The 21,598-nt window shown below is 43.4% G+C and overlaps 1 protein-coding gene across 3 annotated transcripts in view; it reads left to right on the forward strand.

Annotated features, from left to right (window-relative positions):
* TMEM132B (transmembrane protein 132B) overlaps nt 1-21,598 on the forward strand; it is a 354,765-nt gene that overhangs the window by 301,209 nt on the left and 31,958 nt on the right. For all 3 annotated transcript variants that reach the window (XM_023647326.2, XM_023647325.2, XM_070275517.1), the window contains one exon: nt 10,651-10,794. In XM_023647326.2, the coding sequence (XP_023503094.2) occupies nt 10,651-10,794 (144 nt within the window). The remainder of the gene's footprint in view (nt 1-10,650; nt 10,795-21,598) is intronic.

The following is a 21,598-nucleotide window of genomic DNA, read 5'->3' on the forward strand; positions in this document are numbered from 1 at the left end:
TTTCAGTGTTATATAATACACAACAGTGGGCTTGAAAACCATGATTTCAGTTGGCGCCAACACCCTGGCTTCTCTGAGTGAAGTTTGCATCTCTCGTGCAACTTTAGCTGTCAGGAGTCGAGGTGTCTGAGAGCAAAATAGGGTCAGGGTTGGATTCCTGTTCTGAGGCTGATGTCCCTGTGCCAGGGACCCAAAGATGTAGGAGCTGGGCCTCAGGATTGACCCAGAACCTCACAGGGGTGGGGAGAGGCTGGAATGGAACATACCAGAAGCCACACGTGGTCATGGCTTGGGGCTTTGGGGCCACGTGGCTACTTCTACTAAAACATAAGCTCCACATTTGTAAAACATCTTTTTACAGCTTTTAAAATCAAAACCTCTACAAGTGTATCTTTCGTGCTTAAAGCCTTCGAGTTAGGCAAAGAAATGGACTGTTAGCTCCATCTGACAGGTGAGGAGCTGAGAGGGGAACCAGGAGGACAGCCGGGCAGTGGGCTTCCGTGTCTCGGTGTTTTTGTTCACATCCTGGCTTGGTTGTTAGCAGAAGTGGGATTCTGGCCAAATTAAGGAACCCTTTTCAGCTTTGGTTCCCTCATTTCTCAAATGAGTATGAAAATAGTCATCCTTCAATAGGATGTTCGAGAATTAAATAAGGCATTAGGAAGATCAGTTAATATTTACCAAGTACTTACCACGCATCAGGTTCTGTTCTTCGGTGCTATTTTTATTTTTGTTATTAGACGTTAATACCTCTGGTACCGTATATTCCTTTAAGTTTGCATTGTTATTTACAGATAATGCCTGTAAATCCCTTATCACAGTGCCTGGCACTTATCTAAATGTTTAAGAAAAGTTAATTGCTATAAATTATGTTCATTATGATACTCCTTTATCTGTAAATACTTCAGTATGGATTTCCCCCAAGCTCTTACAGAAGTAGAGTGAAATTATCAAAGTCAGGGAATCGTTATTGATACAAAGCATTATCTCGTCCCAGACCTTATTCAGATTTCATCTAATATCCCACTAAAGTTCATTGTAGCAAAAGAAAAATATTTTTTTCTGTTTGAGGATCCAACCAGGGACCACCCATGTGTTTGTTCTGTGTCTTATTTTCTTTTCATCTGGGAGTTTCTCGGACTTCTCTGTCTTTCATACTGTGAGGTACTTGAAATGTACTGGCCAGTTATCTTGTAGAATGCTCCGTAATTTGGGTTTGTCTGATGTTTCCCTGTGATTAGATTCAGTTAATACTAGATTCAGAATATGATACCAGATTATCACTGATCTTACTAACTATTACTAAAATTACTAATCTAATACTGAATCTTATACTAGATTATTAGATTCAGTTTGTTGGAGACATTTCAGAAGTGATGCTGTATCCTTTTTCAGGACATATGTTGTCTGTCGCGTTACCAGTAATGTTATCTTTGATCACGTGGGTAACGTGATGTGTGCTAGGTTTTGGTACCATAAGGTTACTGTTTTTTCTCTTTGAAATTAATAAGCCTCTTGCACAGAGGTATGTTGACACTATGGAAGTATCCTGTTTCTTATCATACTTTTAATCACTAGTAACATCCAGTATTGATTCCCGCCTGAACAGATTATAATAATAAATGTTGGTTGCCAGATGGTGGTATTCTAATTTCATCATTCTTTTATTTTTACATTTATTAGTTGAAATTCTACCCAGTTGTTTGTTTATATCAGTATGGACTCAGAAGCTTATTAGATATAATATATTATATTATCATCATTGGCTACTACAATTATTTATGGCACTGTAAAATTGTCCCAGGTGGGCTGGTGGAGGTGCCTCAAGCTGACTCCGGTGTCCGTTTGACCTTTTTTGAGCACTTTGTTATCTTCTGGCTCCACGATACATTTTAGGCTCATTATTTTGTACTTTCTTTGCCTTGGCAAAGAATCAGCCATTTCTCCAAGGAGCTCTGTTTCCTTTTCTTGGAGAATAGTATTCAGAACTAAAATCTGGGTCTAGGTGTGCTGATTGCATAAGGCATCATTGCTTATATTTGAGCCCTTTCAGCGAACAAAACTAAGGAAAACTACATACACACACACCCCTACATTTGTGCGTAGATAAACATCCGTACACCCACCATCCCCCATCATGGCGGTACCTCCAGTTGTGGCTTGTGACCACAGAGTTCACTCTCTTTCTCCTTTCCATTTTAAACTCATTTCTCTAGCAGTGAGAAATCTGGCTGTCATTTTCTGACATGTTTTATTTGCTCAATCCTAGAATACATTAGTTGTGGAATTGCTAACCCATACTGCTGTGGAAAACAGACCTAACTAGAGTTCAACATGTGTTTACAGTTATTTTTATCCTTAGCCTGAGAATATGTAGTCAAAATAATATGCTGAAAAGTTACATGCAACTCCTAGCTTTTAATAGCTGAAAACAATGGAGGTTTATTCTTGCTCACACTATGTGTCCAAAACACATCAGCTGGGGGCTTTCACTGCATTATCCTCACTCTGGGATTCATGTTGGTGGAGCAGACGCCATCAGCATGGCCGAGAAAGGGAGAACACGGAATCTTGTGCCCTTAGAGCTTCTGAAGGGAAGTGGGCACATTTCATTCATGTTTCATTGGCCAAGTCAAGGCATATGGCCACACCTGAATTCAAGTGGAAATCCAACCAACAATCTGCCCAAAAGGAGAACTGGTGGGCGTGTCTTATTTGTCTAAAGTCATCCTTTTAAATCCTTTGAAAAAATTCCTATTTTACAGGTAAGGAAACTGAAGCACTCTGGGCTCTTAACCAATATCTGGATCCAATTCACTGTCTTAGCTATTGCTTAATATTTCATCCTATGTACATGTACCGGGCACTCGCCATCCTCCCCTTACCATCCAGTCCTCTCACAACCACTAATCTACCTTCTGTCTCCATGTGTTTGCTTCTTCTGGACATTTCATATAAATGGAATCATACAGTACACACCCTTTTGTGTCTGGCATCTCTCACTACGCGTGTTTTTGAGGTTCACTCATATTGTAGCATGTATCGGTACTTCATTACCTTTTACGGCCGAACAGTATTCCATTTTATGGATATACCTACATTTTATTTATCCATTTGTCAGTTGATGGACATTTGGGTTGTGTCTACTTTGGTTGTTGTGAATAATGATGCTGCACAAGTGTTCGTGTGGGCTTGCATTTTTACTTCTCTTGTACACACATACACCCGGAGTGGAATTGATGGATCATAAGTAAGTCTATGTTTAACTTTTTGAGAAACTACCAGACTTTTCTATAGCAGCTGTACTATTTCGCATTCCCTCCAGCAATGCATGAGAGCGCCAATTTCTCGAGATCCTTGCTAACGCTTGTTACTGTCCGTCTTTTTTGATTATAGCCATCCTAATAGGTGTGATTTTATCTCATCGTGGTTTTGGTTTACATTTCCTCAATGATATTAAGCACATTTGCATGTCTTTTTTGGCCATTCGTATATCTTCTTTGGATAAGTGTCTATTCAAATCCTTTTCCCACTTTTTAATTGGGTTATTTGTCTTTTTATTTCTTGGGATGTAAGAGTTCTTTATCTATTTTGAAAACTGGGCCCTTATCAGATATATGATTTAAAAATATTTTCTCTCATTTTGTGGGCTGCCTTTTCACTTTCTTGCTGGTGTCATTTGAAGCACAAATATTTTTAATTTTGATAAAGTCCAATTTATCTATTTCTTTCTTTGGTTGCTTATGCTTTAGATGTCATAAGTAAGAAATCATTGCTTAGTTAAAGGCATGAAGATTTACGCCTGTGTCTTATTCTAAAAGTTTATAGTTTGAGCTCTCACATTTATGTTTTTGGCCTATTTTGAGTTAATTTTTGTATATGGTGTGAGGTGGGGGGTCCAACTTTGTTCTTTTTCATGTGAAGCTCCCGTTATCCCAGCATCTTTTGTTGAAAAGACTGTTCTTTGAAACCATCGAATTGTCTTGGCACCCTTGCCGAAAATCGATTGACTGGAATGTGAGGGTTTATTGCTGGGAAGTCAATTATATTCAGGAAGAGTGTGTCCTGCAGCTTTGTTCTTTTGAAGATTGTTTTGACTATTCAGTCTTCTCATTTCCATTTGAATTTTAGAATCAGTTTGTCAGTTTTTGTAAAAAAAGCAGCTGGAATTTCCATAGTGATTGCATCAAATATTTAAATCACTCTGGGGAGTATCATCATCTTAACAACATGAAGTATTCCAATCCATGAATACAGCATGCTTTTACATGTATTTAGATATTCTTTAGTTTCTTTCAATGATATTTCATCGTGTTCAGTATAAAATTCATGCACTTCTTGGATTAAATTTATCTTTAAGTAATTTGTTATTTTTGATGCAATTGTACATGGAGTTGTTTTCTCAATTTCATTTTTGTATTGTTCATTAGTAGTGTATAGAACCACAATTGAATTTTGTATTTTGAACTTGTATCCTGAACCTTGCTGAACTCTTTTTCTTGCCCTAATAGCTTCTTTTGTGTGTGTGTATGTGTGTGTGTGTGTGTTCCTTGGATTTTCTATATATAAGATCATGTGATCTGCAAAGAGAGAGTTTTATTTCTTCCTTTCTAATCTTTACTCCTTTTATTTAACTTTCTTTCCTGATGACCTGGCTATAATCTCTAGTACAGTGTGGAGTAGAAGTGGTGAGAGCCATCTTTACCTTGTTCCTGATCTTAGGGAGAAAGCTTTCAGTATTTCACCATTAAGAATGATGCTTGCTGTGTGTTTTTCAGAGATGCCCTTTATCATGTTGAGGAAGTTTCTATCTCTTCCTAGTTTGTTGAGTATTTTTGTCATAAAAAGATGTTGGATTTTGTCAAATGCTTTTCCACATGTCTTGAGATGATCATGTGTTTTTGTCCTTTTTTCTATAATTATGGTCTAACACATCGATTGATTTTCATATTGAACCAACCTTGCATTCCTGCAATTAATCCCCTTTGTCGTGGTGTTTAATCCTTTTTTTAATGTTGCTGGAGTTGACTTGCTAGTATTTTGTTGAGGATTTTTACATTTATATTCATTAGGGATATTAGTCTGTAGTCTTCTTTTCTTGTAATGTATTTGTCTAGTTTTGTTATCAGGGTAATATTGACCTTATATAATAAGTTAGGAACAATTTTCTCTTCTGATTTTTGGAAGAATTTCTGAAAATTAGTGTTAAATTTTTCTTTAAGCATTTGTTAGACTTTACCAGTGAAGCCATCTAGAACTGGACTTTTCTTTCCAGGAAGTTTTTTGATTTTTAGTTCAACTTCTTTATCTGTTACAGGTCTATTGAAATTTGGATTTTTCTTTAAGTCAGTTTTGGTAGTTTGCATGTTTCCAGGAATTTGTCCTTTTGCATGTAGGCCATCTAGTTTTTAGCATACTATCACTCTGGTATTCCTCTATAATTTTTTTCCCTGTTAAGTTTGGCCCCGCTTTCACTCCTGACTTTAGAAATCTGAGTTCTCTCTCTCTCTCTTTCTTCCTCTCTCATCAGTTTAACTAAAGGCTTGTCCATTTAAAAATCTTTCCAAATAACTTACTTTTGCTTTAATTTTCTTGATTTTATATTCCTTATATCATTTATTTGAACTCTAGTCTTTGTTTTCTTCTTTTTTCTGCTTATTTTGGGTTTAGTTTGCTTTTCTTTTTCTAGTTCCTTAAGGTGGAAGGTCAGGTTATTGATTTGAGCTGTTTCTTCTTTTATAATACAGGCATTTGCAGCCATGAATTTCTCTCTAAGTACTACTTTCTCTGCATCTCATAAGTTTTGGTATGTTGTGTTTTGTTTACCTAATCTCAAAGCATTTTTCTAACTTCCCTTGTGATTTCTTCTTTGAACCATTGGTTGTTTAAAAAGATGCTGTTTATTTTCCACACATTTGTGGATTTCCCACATTTCCTCCTCTCATCCCTTTCTACTTTCATTCCATTCTTATTGGAGAACATACTAGTGAATTTTCCATTTCGGGTTTTGTACTTTTCAACTCCAGAATTTCCATCTGATTCTTTTTTTCATAATTTTTCATAATTTATGTCTCTTTATTGGTATTCTCTCTTTGCTGAGCCATCTTTCTCATACTTTCTTTTAGTTCCTTAGATATGAATTCTTTAGTTCTTTGAATGTATTTGAAATAGCTGATTTCAAATCTTTGCACCTTTGTCTAGTAAGTCCAACATCTGGGCTTCCTTGAGGACAGTTTCTGTTGAATGCTTTTTGTCCTGTGACTGGTCCATCCTTTTTGTTTTCTTGCATGTCTCCTAATTTTTTGGTTGAAAAGTGGATATTTTAAATAATATAATGTAGCAATTCTGAAATCATATTATCTCCCCTTCCCTGGGTTTGTTTTTGATGTCGTATATAGTTGTGGTAGTAGTTTGTTTGTTTAATGACTTTGGTGAACTAATTCTGTAAAGTGTCCATTCTTTGCTGTGTGTGCCCACTCAAGTCTCTGTTTGATTGGCTTGGTGATCAGCCAATGATTGGGCAGAGATTCCTTAGACACCTGGAATCAGTGTGTCCCAGTCTTTACCAAGGACCTCTGTGTGTGTTGGGACATGCTTTCAATACTCAGCCTAGCATTTGATGACTCTGCCTTAGCTTTCACAGAACCTCAAGGTCAACCAGAGGTGACATCTTAGAGCTTTCTCAGGTCTTTCTTGAGTATAAACACAGTCCTGGGCATGCACACAGTCCTAAGTATGAGCAAAGTCTTATAGATTCCCCAGAATATTTAAAAGCTTTTCATAGCCTCTCTGGACATCTCATTTCTCATCTTTTCCTTTTAAGCTTTTTGATTAATCTGTTGTTTGTCCCAACTGTTATCTACTGCTTCAGGCAGCTATGAAGTTAAATAATTGCCTGTAGTTGCCTTTAATAAATATCTCTAGGGAAAAAGCTTCTCACACTGGGTAAGCTCAGAGTCAGGTCAAATACTGACAGTCTTGCAAGTGGGACCTTCCAGGGAACTACCAGACAAGTCAAATAATGGAAGTTCTTTAGGAAGGAGCTTTTGAAAGGTCTCCAGCCCTGATCTGCTCTCTCCAGTGGCTTTTGGACTGCTGGGTTTTACTGAACGTGGGCTGTTATTTTTCAAAGCTACTACAGAGCTGGAGAGTAGGGGAAGTCAAATTAAAATGCCACAAATTCTCTGTTTTTCAGCCATTTTTCTTGAATAAATACTCTCTTGGTTGCATAAGCCTTTGTTTGATTTCCAGAGTTCTGAAAAAGTTAATTTTGACTTTTTTGGGCCGATTTTCTCATTGCTTTTATGGAGAAGAGAATTTTCAGATCTCCTTACTTTGCTGTTTTTGCTGAAATCACTCTAATGTGCAACATTAATGGAAACTCATCTTCATAAAGGAATATAAATGTGCTTTCAAGACATAAAGCCCAGAGCTGGTACAAATAGGAGCAGAATAAAAGACTTATATTTTGATAGATGGTGAATTTTTAGCAGTCTCTGGCACCAGGGGATGATTTAAATGTAATATTTAACATGATAAATTGCTTTCTTATTGTGCCAGAGGCAGGTAAGAATTGCCTTTGGGATTTTTGAGCGGCTGTTGATGGACACTGGAAAACATGGTTGCAAAAATCTCAGCCACACATGAAAAGGCTGAAGGAGGAACCATAGCTGCAAAGACATGAGAAATAAATGCACAAGCTTTGATCAGTTGTGATTTGTTGTTATGAAAAATAAAGTCACTTCCATTGACATTCAGTTTGGGAAACTAATTGTAATGTCTTCTTGGAAGGTTGGGAGCTTCTACAGGGTAGAGATTGATTTTGTTTTAGTCTTTTCTCTTTCTCTAGGGTCTCGCATGTTGCCTAGTCTCGTGTGTGTGAGTCAAGACTTTCAGTAACAAGTGACAAAAACCCAATGAAAACTGGCTTAAGTAAAACAGTTCATCTAATATATCTGAATTTCCGAAGATAACAAACACGGATGTAGCTGGATTCAGGACCTCAGACATCTTTCCCAGGAACCGGTCTCTCTCCTACTCCTGACTCTGATTCCCCTTCTTTGGGTTTCACTTGACTCAGTCGTTGTGGACGTGGGGCTGGAATACGTTGATTGGCCGCATTTGGTTCACGTGCTCATCTGTGAAGCCTGATTTGGTGGTCTGGGGTCAGTGCCATCCCAGCTGCATTCATTGGAGGCAGAGCGGGATGGTACCCGAAGGAAAAATGAAATGTCGTCATTAAAAAAAAGAGGGAAGGACGAATGCTCAGTATCTATGGACGCTCAAAATTAATGCCTGTCCATTACCACAGACAACACCCACATTGATAGTTTCAATGGGATTATGAGTTGAATTTAACAATTTGTTCTGGAACCATGATGCAGTCTCTTTTCTCTGTGCACACTGTGGTTATTCCCACATCCATCCCATTATCCCACCTTTGGTGATTTCTTATCTCAACTTCCACAGTGCCTCCTGCTTCCTGTCCTCGTGGTCGCCTTAAATGTAAATGTACACGTAGTTCATCTGCCTGGTGCGAATGGTATTCTCAGGAACATGGATTATAGTCACATCCTTTCAGATTTATCTCCTTGAGATTCTTCTATCCAGAGGAAAGGACACATGTAAAAAAAAAAAAAACCCCGAAACTTATTTTTTCATTTTTCTTAGATTGGGTTGGCATTATTTTCAAGTATTCATTGAAAGTTGATGTTTTATACTGACAAGTAGCTATTATTTGCAGGTTTACTATCAATGAAGAACAGGTAATCTATAAACTGGGAATAATACTAGTAACTGCTTTCAGAGGGTTGTTGAGAAACTGAATGAGCAATTGATTACATGTCAAGTACTTACAACCCCTCTTTCTCCTGCTCTACTTTCTCCTCCTTCTGCTCCTCCTCCTCCTCCTTTGCTGACTCACCTCTTGGGATGGAGAATGAGGGACTGATTTAGAAAACTGAATGTTGAGCCCACTTGCTGCTTGTGCTGAGACTGGGGACTCCACGCTTGAAAGGAGACTTGAGCTAATGATCTGTTTGGTCAATTCTGTTGGGGCCCATCGGTGAATGCTGGCGACTCTCACTGCTGAGCTGTGTTGCCCCTTGTCCACCAGCTTCTGTGGTTGACTCTTTCTCTACAGCCAAGTGTGGGAGTAGCATCTCCTCTAGAACCCTCTGTGAACCTGCTCAGAGGTTCTTTAATTCATTCTTGGAGTGAATGTTTTAAAGCCCCTCCAGGAATAGCTGTAATTATTAAGCTCTTGTTGCTCACTCTGTTCCAGTTCTTTTCAAACTCAGACAGTCCAGCCCCAGAGCCTGTGCACCCGACCTCTCTCCTGCACGGCTCCTCACATGCCAGATACCGTCCAGGCTCCTCGGATGCGGTGGAGGTCGGAACAAAGATGGCGCAGACCCTTGGGGAGTTTACAATCTAATGGGCAGTCAGAGATTAAAACATCAACAAAAAATAAGCAGATAGTGAGCATCCGTGGTCATTGGCAGGCAGGGCAGACTAGGTGCTGTGAGACATGCCAGTGGGGTGCGAGTTCACACTGTTGGGGGCAGAAGAGCCCGGCTTCTTGGAAGAAACGGACATTTACACTGAGATCTGAAGGATGGAAGGAACAGGGAGGCGTGTTTTGGGTCAGGAGCTCTGCATATGTCCGAGCAGAAGGCCTGGATGCGATCGCACTGTTGGGAGAACTGAGAAGACGTCTGGGAGGCTGGACCAGGACAGCGGGAAGGGGCGGAGAGGGCTGGAGAAGTGGCCGAAGTCAGGTCACTCGTGTCTGCGAATTTGGACTTTATCTTGAGAATAATAGGACACTTTCAATGAGAATTAATCTAGGAGAGAAATTATCTGAATTATGTTGAAATTTTAAAAAATTATTGTTGTGAAGAGAGCGGACACAGGGAGACGAGTGGGGGCCGCTGTGGCCGTCCCAGTGAGCGGACACTCCCTCAGGGGAGGAGCTGGTCAGGGGGACGGCAAGAATTTGGCAGAGTGGAGATAAGCTATGGAGACAGAGCCTGCAGGACCCCAGGGTGTCAGAGGAGGAGAGAAGCTACCGTGACGTCAACGTTTAAAAGTTCCCGGTTTGGAGGGAAACCTCGGGGTCCTTGGAGGTCGGGGGAAGCATGGTGCTGGGGTCAGCTCAGGGGGCAGATGTTTATGTTCTGTGACTGATTCTCTTCTGTCTGCATGCTGTTCTCTTTCCTAATTTGACACCAAAGTGAAGGCTACGTCCACGAGGCTAATAAATGCAGAAAATTAGGCAATAATTTCCCGAGTGAAGCTGTAGCCAAGATTTGGAAACCATTGAAAAGAACTCTTGTGCTGTGTGCGAGACATGTTGTAGGACAGTGGGTGGGGGGCGGAGTGAGGGACGGGAGGGGACGTCGGGGGTCGTGACATGACCCTGCCCCTGGGGACTGAGAAGGTCCAGCTCTCAGGCCTGCTGGTCAGTCTGCCGTGCAAAGCCGCCGACTGTTCGGAGTTTCCATTTTGCTTTGTTGGCCTCGTGACTTCATCCATTCACAGGTTTTTTAAACTGCAGAACAAGAACAAGGCAGTCGGTGGCGTGGTCAGTGCCCCACTGCTCCCAGGTCTGCCTGCTTGCTGACATGTGCCCTCTCCTCTCCTGCTTAGGACACGGAGGTGCTGAACACGGCCATTCTCACCGGAAAGGCTGTTTCGGTTCCCGTCAAGGTCGTGGGTGTTCAAGAGGACGGTTCTGTGGTCGACGTGTCGGAGTCTGTGGAATGCAGGTCTGCGGACGAAGACGTCATCAAGGTACAGCCCGCTGGACCTACGGGTCTCCCAGCTGCCAGGGCTTTGGGGGCCCCTTCTTCTGTCCCAGGTCTTGTTCTGACCGGGCGTCCCAGGCTCCGAAGGGCGGGAGCCAGGATGACCACCCTAAGGAGTGAGTGACTGACGGCAGGGGCACCCCTGGGAGCAGGAGGAGGCTGCACGGGGGTGCTGTTCCGTCCCCTGGAATGGGTCCCCTGGCCTTAATCTCCAGCAGAAATAATTTTCTTCCCTCCTTTGGCTTGTAGGACAATATTTCCCTAATTTTAGCAATCTACGTGCAATCTTTTAAATTTTTGCCAACTTCCTGTGTCAAATAACATTATTTGCTCAATAGATTTTCTTTAAATGCCTCACTTTTTCAAACTTAAATACTAATTTTGCCTCATTATAAGACAGTACAATCCATGAGCTTGATGTACTAATTTTTTGTTAATATACATTAAAATAAATGACTATTACATTAAAAAAAGCTTCATCCATGTGCCACCTAACTTAATTCGAGTGAGTGGGATACAGCACACAATTTGGGAAGTCTGGCCATGGGGCATTTCTGCTTGGCTCTTCATTCTAATTAACTGTATTTATGAGCCCAATTCAGCCAGGAACCAGCCCATGGATTTTTTCATGTTCTTTGCAAGGGTCTGTTTGAGCCACCAACATTAGTTTCTGCCTATTTTTTCTTGGCACGCTCGTTGGCCGTTTCCTTTTGCAGCAAAGAACTCAAGGAGACAGGATTTAAATCTTTAGAACCATCTTTTCTCCTTGAGGTTGCTCAGACAGCCCAGGCTGTATCTATTCATTCGTTTTAGAAAATGCAATCATGCTGAGTCCTCTCCTTCCTCACGTTCCTCCGGCTCCTGTTTAAAGCTTAGATGGAACTTGGTGCCAGTCTGAGGAGCTTCGTGGCAGACAGAAAAGCCTGTAGGGTTTTCCCTGTGGGAGAAAAGATCCGGCAGGACCCGATTTCTTCTAATTGTGACCTACAGGAGGTTGTGCCTTAAGCCAAAAATGGTTTTAATAAAGAAGAATTGATGTGTCTGTGAGGCCTAATTAAAAAAAATTAATCCTTGGGAAACCCAAATTTGGCATAGCCTGTTTCCTGGGCTTGGAATGCTAATTCTCCCCCGAGACAGAAGGTGGACTAGCTTCAAAGTACACACAGCCTTGCCCTGGGGCTCCTGGCAGGCCTTGTCCTCCTTGGGCAGGTTTGATTAAACAAATCTAAAGCCTTCTAAATTCAGAGTTTAGAAGGATCTGAGCCAGGTCGTGCAAGCTCATCAGAATGAGAAGTACTCACGATACGTTGCCCTTGGTTGCCCTTGACAACACACATTATTTACATTATGTCCCCCTGTCATTCCAGAAGGGAGACACTGGTGATGGCATAGGGACATGGTGTCTGTGTGATTATGCTGTCACCGGCTCCAGCAAAAGGCTCCCCACTGCAGTTCCCTAAGCCTTGTTCCCACCTGAGAGGCTGCTGTGGGGTCCCACAGGGTGGGGGCCCCCCTCCTGCCCTGGAGAGCCCTACCCTGTAGAGGCGGGTCCAAGTCCACGGATCCCACCATTGCCTTATACTTCGTTGTGTCCCCACACAGAAACGTGCTGAAATCATCCTCTGCCCGGCCTGATAGACAGATTGCTTTGCAAGACGATAGTTTTTGCTCAGCCGTCACTTCTGTGGCCTCATGGAGATGGGACTTACTCCTAGCAAATTATGGCCTGATTTTCAGAGGAGCAGACCAGAGTGTGCAGATCACCAAGCTCAGAGCTGCTTTCAGGCTTTTCGAGGGGAGTCCAGGCTCTGCTGCAAATCCTGGGGCTGGGTCCGTTGAGAGGATTAATTGATTGGCTATGGTGCATTTGTTATGGCTTCAGTGTCAATACTTGTAATAAATTTTGCCACAGCACTAAGATGAGCAGCGCCATCTGCGGAGCTGTGCACTGGCCTCAGCATCATCCCAGGGGCATTCCCAAACGAGTGGCACGTTCATTAGCATCCCACGGAGAGACCCCCTTAGTCTGTGGGATTGTCACTCACTCACTTCTTCATGGTGCATAAAATGCTGTGTGATCCCCAGGGAGAATCTTGCAGGGTTCACCAAAGATCTTCACGCCTTGAAATTCTGTGCATTGGGACCATGATTTAGTAAGGGAGAAAGTATGAACTTGGGAAGATGTAAATTGCGGTGGCAAACGAACAAATTGGCTTCTTTGACTCAGGATTGAATGACTTTTGGAGGACAGAATCTAAGAACATAAATGATCTCGAAAGACTGGAAGCTTGGCCTAATCTGGAAAGGCTGGGAGGCAGTGTTACCAAACCAGGTCTGTTTTGCCTGCCACACGATTACGTCAATCACTGAGACAAGGAGGCTGTAGCAGAGAAAGGGTTTATTCACAAGGTAGCCAAGTGAGGAGACGGGAGACCAAATCTCAAATCTGCCTCCCTCCAAATGGGGGTTAGGGATATTTATGGGATTAAGGGGCAGGGTGGCCTGAAGTGTGGGAATAGATGATTGGAGGTGAGGAGAAGGCAGGTAACTGATGATCCGTGCAAGTGTGGTCAAGCTTCTTGGCTCTTCATAGGATGCGTGTTCACAAAATGGCGGCATTACCATAAGTTCAGGGTGGAGCTTTCAGCTCCTTGATGTCAAAGGATCACCTGTCAGTCATCTGTGCAGACCCGGTTGATGAGCGGGAGGTCTCGACTGGCCTCAACTGGACAAATAGTCAACTCTCAGTTCATGAAAAACTTAAGCACTTGTTACCATGGTGACCCAGGCATCAGAGATGTTATCTCTAGGTGGCTTTAGTACTGCATTATCTAACTACTTTTGCAAACAGACAACTAACTGAGTATAGTTAAAGCAAATTGGCCCCCGATTTCAGGAGAAATGTCAAGTTTTAAGTTGACCACTACTACTTCTGGTAGTGGAGGATGCGTCTTGATAGTAGTGTGTATGTGTGTGTGTGCATGCATGCGCGCAAGGTCTTGGCACTTTTATTGATAGTGAGATCTAATGAATCAACTGTTTGAAGAGGCTGCCACAGGTTAGTGAGATTTTCATTGCCATTAATGGTACATGATCCCAGAACAGAGGTCACAGGCAGGCAGACTACAGACTGGATCTGGCTCAGAGGTGTGTATGTGTATGTGTGTTATTATTTAATTTGTTGCCATCCTGTAAAAAGTGGCAAATTCACATAGAAATCTGGATTTCCAGCTTCTCATGAAAATCACAAGGTCAAGTAGCCCCGGGTCCGCATTGCTCCCTGTGACCCTCACCTGGAGCTGACTAGCGGACGCCCCTGTGCTTGAGGCCTGTGCCCTCCAGACCACCACAGTCTCCACCCCTCCCTCTTGTCTCCCACATGGGGGCTGAGGGACAGTTGTCACTTCTTGTCACACTTTTGTTGCCGGTTTTCGATAGATTTCAGAGGAAAGTGAGACATTTCTTGTACCCTGGTCTCTATAAAAAATCAGCGACAGATGACGGATCTTGCTCTGTCACTCTGACAGAGGATCTGTATCTTTCTAGGCCATAAGAGGAACACTGGAAATGGGATTGTGTTCTGCTCCAAAGTGTCTGGGGGGCTGAGGGCCCTTGAAATGAAATCACAGGAGAAATGATTGAAGGAGCTGTGAGCATTGAGCCTGGTGATGAGAAGAAAGGGCCCAGGGGTGAGGTGAAGAGGGGGACGTGGCAGGTCTTTTCAAGCCTTTCAAGGGCCGTCATGCAGAAGGTTGAGTAGATGTGTGCTTTTTGGATTCCAAGAGTGGAAGTTCAAAGGGAGCCGCTCTAGCTCAATATGAAGGAAAAGAACGCAGAGGTGCTGAGTTTCTTGGTTAAGCTTTGAGAAAGACGGTGTCGACTCAAATCCTGACTCCACCTTCCTTGCTGTTTAACCTCGGATAAGTTGCTTACCATCTCTGAGCCCAGTGGCCTCATCTGTGAAATAAGGATGATAGTGATACAAGGGGGAGGAACCGTCAATAGAGACTTGTCCTAAAGTCAGTGGATAAGGCAGAACTAATGATGATCAAGATAATCCTTGAAAATCCTTTCAAGAATACGTGGGTTCAAAACGTTCAAAAGACAGTTGAGATTTAAAAACATTTCTCCTTGCAGTTGAGCTGTGGCTGGATTTCCTGGGGCGTTGCAGGGCAAGGGTTCGTTTTAAAGGGAATCTCGGGGAGAGTCTCCATAAGTTAGATATGGGGGAGTCAAAGGTAAGAGACATTTTCCTCTTTCTTTTAGTTTTTCACATCTTCTGATGGAAGTGCTGTCAGTTAGCAACCTAAAGTTATTCTAAACACATAAAATTGAATTACCATTTGTTAAATCCACGTGTGATAAAACCCCAGCATGGAGTTAGGGGGATGATTAAATAAGGGTGTCTATATAAAGGGAGTCACACAGTGCTTGATCTGTAATATATCAATCAACATTATATCTGTATATCTACATCTATATTTACATATCAATATCCATATTCATATCTGTATATATAAATGTTTATTTTTTTTGAGGAAGATCAGCCCTGAGCCAACATCTGCTGCAAATCTTCCTTTTTTTTTTTTTTTTTTTTGCTGAGGAAGACTGGCCCTGAGCTAACATCTATGCCCACCTTCCTCTAGTTTATATGTGGGATGCCTACCACAGCATGGCGTGCCAAGTGGTGCATAGACCCACACCTGGGATCCAAACTGGTGAACCCTGGGCCACTGAAGTGGAATGTGTGCACTTAACCACTGCGCCACCAGGCCAGCTCCTCATATCTGTGTATTTTAACTGCTACTTGATTGTAAGGCCTACGGTAGCTTTGTTTCATTGACTATTCTGTCCACAGTCCTAAGCAGGGTCTGGAATACAGTGGGAGCTCAATAAATGTTTGTTGAGTATATTAACAAATGAAGGATGAATGAATGAATGCTGGAGCTTCCCAGAGGTGGAACAAGCTACTAGGCAAGTGTGGTTATCAGAACATCTCCAGGGAATTTCCTGTTGCTGGAAATCTTCAGAGAGAGGTGGGAGGTCTGTAGCCAAAGGGCCTTGGCACTGGGTAGAGACCTGGACCTGATCCTATGAGCCAAGCCTTCTTCTGTTCTCAGGAGAAGGTTTTTATTCCACAAATGCTTGTTAATCATCTCCTTGTGGAGGCGTACAGAAGGCGCTTCCGGAGCTACAAACGTGCAGGGCATCTGTGTTCTGTCCTCGGGAGCGTACAGCTCAGCTAATGAGGATTAATAGTAACATTTGTTGAAAACTTATTGACAAGGATTATTAATAAGGACATTAGAAATATCGACCCATTTCGTCTTCACAAAAAGCCTTGAAGGTAGGTAACACTCCTCTTCTAGAATAGTTTCTACATGAGGAAACGGCACGTGGAGGGTGAAGTGACTACCTGAGCGGTGAATGTGGGGGTCGGAGTTCCCACCCGGGCAGGCTGGCCCCAGAGCCTCTGATTGCAGCCCCCGTGCATCTCGGGTGGTCCTTCTCTAAGGGCATGCATGACTGCCCAAGTAGCAAAGTATAATTCCTATGGCCTTCCCATCAGGGAGTCAGCGGATCATGGGCTTAATCTGAGATTGCAAAAGCCTTTGTTTTCATCCTCGTCACCTGGAAGGCGTGAGTATTAGTTTCTTCTTGCTGTTGTAACAAATTACCACAAACTCAGTAGCATAAAACACCCATCTATTCTCTTGCAGTCCTGGAGGTCAGGAGTCTAAAATGGGTCGGCAGGGCCACATTCCTTCCAGAAGCTCTAGGGGAGAACCTGTTTCTTTGCCTTTTCCAGCTTCTAGAGGCCGCCTGCACTTCTTGGCTGTGGCCCTTTCCTCCATCTTTAAAGTCAGCGTCGTAGCATCTTCAAATCTCTCTCTCTCTCTCACCTGTAGTTTCATCATCATAGTGTTTCTCTGCCTCTGACCCTCCTGCCTCCCTCTAATAAGGACCTTTGTGACCACCTTAGGTCCACCTGGATAGCCCGGGAGAATCCTCTCATCTCAAGATCCTTATCTCAATTAAATCTGCACAGCCCCTTTGGCACATGTATTAGTTTTGTAGAGCTGCCGTAATAAGTTACCACAAACTCAGTGGCTTAAAACAACATAAATGTATTCTCTCACAGATCTGGAGGCCAGAAGTCTGAAGTCAAGGTGTGGGCCGGGCTCCGCTTCCTCCAGAAGCTCTCGGGGAGGGTTCTTCCTGCCTCTCCAGCTCCTGGTGGCTCCAGGTCTTCCTTGGCTTGTGGCAGCCTTGCTCTCATCTCCGCCTCCGTCTCCACATGGTCTTGCCCTTGTGTGTCGTATGGCTTTCTCTTCTAAGGACACTTGTCATTGGATTTAGAGGCCACCCTAATTCAGAACAGTCTCATCTCAAGAGGCTTAACTTAATTACATCTGCAAAGACCTGGTTTCCAAATAAGGTCCCGTTTACAGATACCAGGGGCTACAACTGGGATGTATCTATTCGGGGCCACAATTCAACCCACAACACTGTGTAAGGTAACATACTCAGAGGTTCTGGGAATTAGGATGTGGACGTCTTTGGGAGTCTTTATGCTGCCTCCCACACCATGTTTTCTTTTCTTTGCTAGGTTTCTTTAAAGGTCTTCAGAGGAAGGAAGAAAAATGCAATTTTCATGTTGTAATTATGACTTAATCTATGAAAGTCTATCTTTCTAAGTGATGGCCTCATGTTTTTTTCTTTTCTCTTTTGGTGAAGTAGATTGGCCCTGAGCTAACATCTGATGCCCATCTTCCTCTTTTTGCTTGGCTTGATGAGTACTATGTAGGTCCCCACCCAGGATCTGAACCTGTGAACCCCGGGCCGCCAAAGTAGAGTGTGTGAACCTAACCGCTAGGCCACTGGGCCGGCCCCAGTGGCCTCGTGTTTTTCTGTGTTGGTAATTGTATTGTTTGTCAATGAATTATCTCGAGAACCACAGAAGCCAGCCATACAGCGTCAGCAGGGTAAGAACTCATTCACGTCTGGAGAAAAATGTCAACTCATGCTGATCTTGAAGATGGTGCCCCCCAACTTTTGGCTGCAGTAATTAAGTTTCCAGCCTTCTGGTGTCAGCCGGACTTGCAATAATGAGATGCTAAAGGCCTCATAAAAGGGCATTAGCATTTTAAAGCCTTCTCTGCCCCCGGGAAGGATCTTATTTCCAAACTTGGTCCGGTTGAGGGGTAGGGGTAGGCAGTGGATGGGCTGTCAGGAAAAATATGAAGTTTTCTGCTGCTTGCTGAGCAATGTGTGGGAAGCTGGTTCTTAGACGGAGCCTGACATCACCTCCGGAGGCATCGGCAGCTTTGATAGAGCCCTGCATTTCCTCGGTTGTTACACAGCTCCTACAGAAGTCCACGTGACCCAATTTTCCTTGAGGGCTTGGATTCATAGAGAGGATGAGGTGGAAGGTGGGTGTGTCCTGAATATGGTCCTTAGAGGCACAGTTGAGCTGACGTCACTGAGCAAGAGACGTCACTGTTCAGGTGGCTGGGATTTGACAGATGTGGTCGGTAGTGGGATCTAGCAGGCCTGGGGTGAAGTCTTGCATTGGTGAGTTTTTTAAAGTTTGGTTGCAAGTAATAGAAACCCAAATCCAACTGTCTTAAGCCAAAAAAGGGGCAATCTATTGACTCATGCAACTAAAAGAGGCATGATGACTTCAGGTGAGGTTGGATCCAGAGTCTCATCTGGGCTTGGTTTCTCTCCTTCTCTGATTTCTGCCTTCCTCTGTGAGGTTTTGCATACCTTTCTCCTGAGCTCATGCTGTTTCCTCTGCCTCACGTCCCCTCCCCGATCCCTGTGCCTGGAGGAATCCCAGTCGTCCTCTGGGCTCAGCTCAGACGCCCCTCCTCTGTGCAGCTACCTCCTTCCCGCCGTTCTCCCCCACCCCAGGGTCCTCCCCTCCGTGTTTCACCTGTGAAGGTGCCCGTGTGAGGGACTCAGCACATCGGACATCCTTGTGCTGGCCCCTTGCGGCCAGGGTCTGAGCTCACTTCTCCTGCTGTCCCCAGGGTCCATTAGAGTGATCAGTGACAACTACGACCTGAGCGACAGTGACGCTGTGCTGGACCCTGTTCTTGTTTTAAGTGCATCGCAGCCTTCGACCCACACAGCCCCCCACGAGGCGGGTGCAAGCGTCACCCCATTCCACAGCTCAGGAAACTGAGGCACGGAGAGGTTTAAGCGTCTGTACCCAGTGGGTTTTGAAGAAACTTTAGTTCCACTGCATGTCTAAGTTCACAGTACCAAAAAGTGGGCAAACAGTCCCTTCCTATTTCTTCTCTCATTTAAAGACAGATGTTTCCAGAAATCCAGATTTTCATGCAATATTTTTGACTTTTTACTGTGGCAAGTCATTCAATTGTAAGAGCTCTGCAAACAGATTTTGCGCCGGGGGCTATCAGTCTGACCCACTCCGGGTGGAGCGCTGTGGGGGCAGGGAAACCACGTGGAAACCGGAGCCCCAGTCACAGGTGGGAGTGGGACTGAGGACGTGGTGAGGCCCCACGGGGTTGACGGAGCAGAGGAAGTGGGTTCAGAACACTCTGTCCGCACTGACTTACCTTGAAAGGGTCCTCGTCTGCTGTGGCTCCAGTGGGCTTCCATAGAAACTCTCGGACGGAACCCCATTTTACTTAGAAGGAGATGTAGAGAAATTCGAAAGAGATTTAAGACTATTTCCTTCTCTTTTAACAATACTTGGCCAAAATTCCTACAAAAAATCCTACTATTTGTATTCTATTCTATTTCTGGGCATGAATTTTCTTTCCTTCTCCCAGCACCAGGAGCCAGGCAGCTAAGAATAAGTTGTCAGGCAGTTTGGATGTTATTGCCTAATTTTGTCCTCTTTATGCTGGTAATTTGGACTTGCATTGTTCCGTTCTAATTGGAGATGCATCACGTATTTCCTGTTGGCCAGAGGAGAGAGACTGCCGCTTCCCAACCTTTTGTTCCTGTCAGTATCACTCAGATTTCAGGATTAATTCCATCTTCTGTTCCTGTCATCTTCGGCATCCCTAATTAAGAACTGGCATCCTGGAATCGTCTCTGCACAGTGCAGAGAAGTCCTGGGATGAGTAGAGTAAGCCAGTCAGCCTCCCCGCTCCCCTCCCCCAGCAAACACGCCAGGGGCCCCTCCCTCCTCTCCCGCGGCCTTTCGTCTGTGCTTCTCCATCAGGCCCTGCTTGGCTCCAGGGTCGGGTTGACCAGAGTCCTGGGCCTGTGAATGGGTCTCGGGTGTCGGGCAGGCCAACCATGGCCCCTGGGCCCTGTGTCTCCTGGAGACACACTTGTCTTGTGTTCAGTGGGAGGGAAGGGGACATGATGTTTCAGAGCTTGGTTCACAGCTTAACCTCCTGCCACGCAGCTTTGATGGCGAGCAGAATGTATCAGCTTCATACCAAATTCATTGGGTTTCCCGAAGAAACTCAAATCGCTTAAGCAAATGTTAGAAGTTAAAGGATCATTTAGCTGTAAGCTCTAGATACAGGTATGAATGGATTTAGGTACAAAAGCAACGTGTCGACGCTGCTGCACACTCTACCGTTTTTCTTTTTAACAGCTCTGTAAGGGTGTAACTGACGTGCAATAAACTACGCATATTTAAAGTGTACCATTTGATGTACCAAACCGTGCGTCACCAAATCAAGATGGTGACCACATCCTTGACCCCAAATCTTCCCTTTGTGGTCCCTGACCCTCTGCACTCATCCCCCAGCAAACACGCATCTTCTCTCTGTCACTGATGATTCATTTTCATTTTCTAGAGTTTTATGTAAGTGGAATCGTATAAAGTGTGTTCTCTTCTTTTGTCTGGCTTCTTCCACTCAGCATAATTAATTTGAGATTCACCCGTGTTGTTACTGCTGAGCTGTATTCCGTCGTCTGAATATCTGCAGCTTATCCATCTGTTGATGGACATTTGGGTTGTATCTAATTTGGGGCTCTTACAACTAATACTGCTATGAACATTCATTCACGTTTTTGTCTGGACATAAGCTTTCATTTCTCTGATAGTAGACAAGTGGAATCAGATGATAAATGTATGTTGAACCTTCTAAGAAACTGCCAAACTGGTTTCTAAAGTGGTTGCACCGTTTTACATTCCCACCATCAGGGTCTGAGAGTTCCAGTACCTCCATATCCTTGTCAACACTTGTTATGGTCAGTCTTTTGTATTTTAGCCATTCTATTAGGTATGGACAGGTATGCCATTTGGGTTTTAATTTGCATTTCCCTGAAGAGTAATGATGTTGAACATCCTTTCATGTGCTATTTGCTGCCCACACATCTTTGGTGACATGGTTGTTCAGATCTTTTGCCCATTTTATTACTGGGTTGCTTTTTTAAAAAAGATTGGCACCTGAGCTAACATCTGTTGCTAATCTTTTTGTTTTGTTTTGGTTTTTACTATTGAGTTTTGAGAGTTCATTTTCTGATTACAATTCCTTTGTCAGATATGTGATTTGAAAATATTTTCTTCCAGTCTGTGGTTGGTTTTTCCATGTCCTATAGGGTCTTCTGAAGAGCAGAAGTTCTTCATTTTGATAAGGTCCAGGTTATCAATTTTTTGCTGTTACAGATTATGCTTGTGCTCTTGTATCCGAGAAATAATTGCCTAGCCTGAGATCACAATAATTTTCTCATATATTTCCTTCTAAAATTTTTATAGTTTAGCTCTTACATTTAGGTCTATGATCCATTTTGAGCTAATTTTCGTGTGTGGTGTGAGACAAGCATCTAAATTCATCTGTTTTGCACATGGC

Source organism: Equus caballus, chromosome 8 (genome assembly GCF_041296265.1).
Source record: "Equus caballus isolate H_3958 breed thoroughbred chromosome 8, TB-T2T, whole genome shotgun sequence".
In the NCBI taxonomy this organism is placed as follows: Eukaryota; Metazoa; Chordata; class Mammalia; order Perissodactyla; family Equidae; genus Equus; species Equus caballus.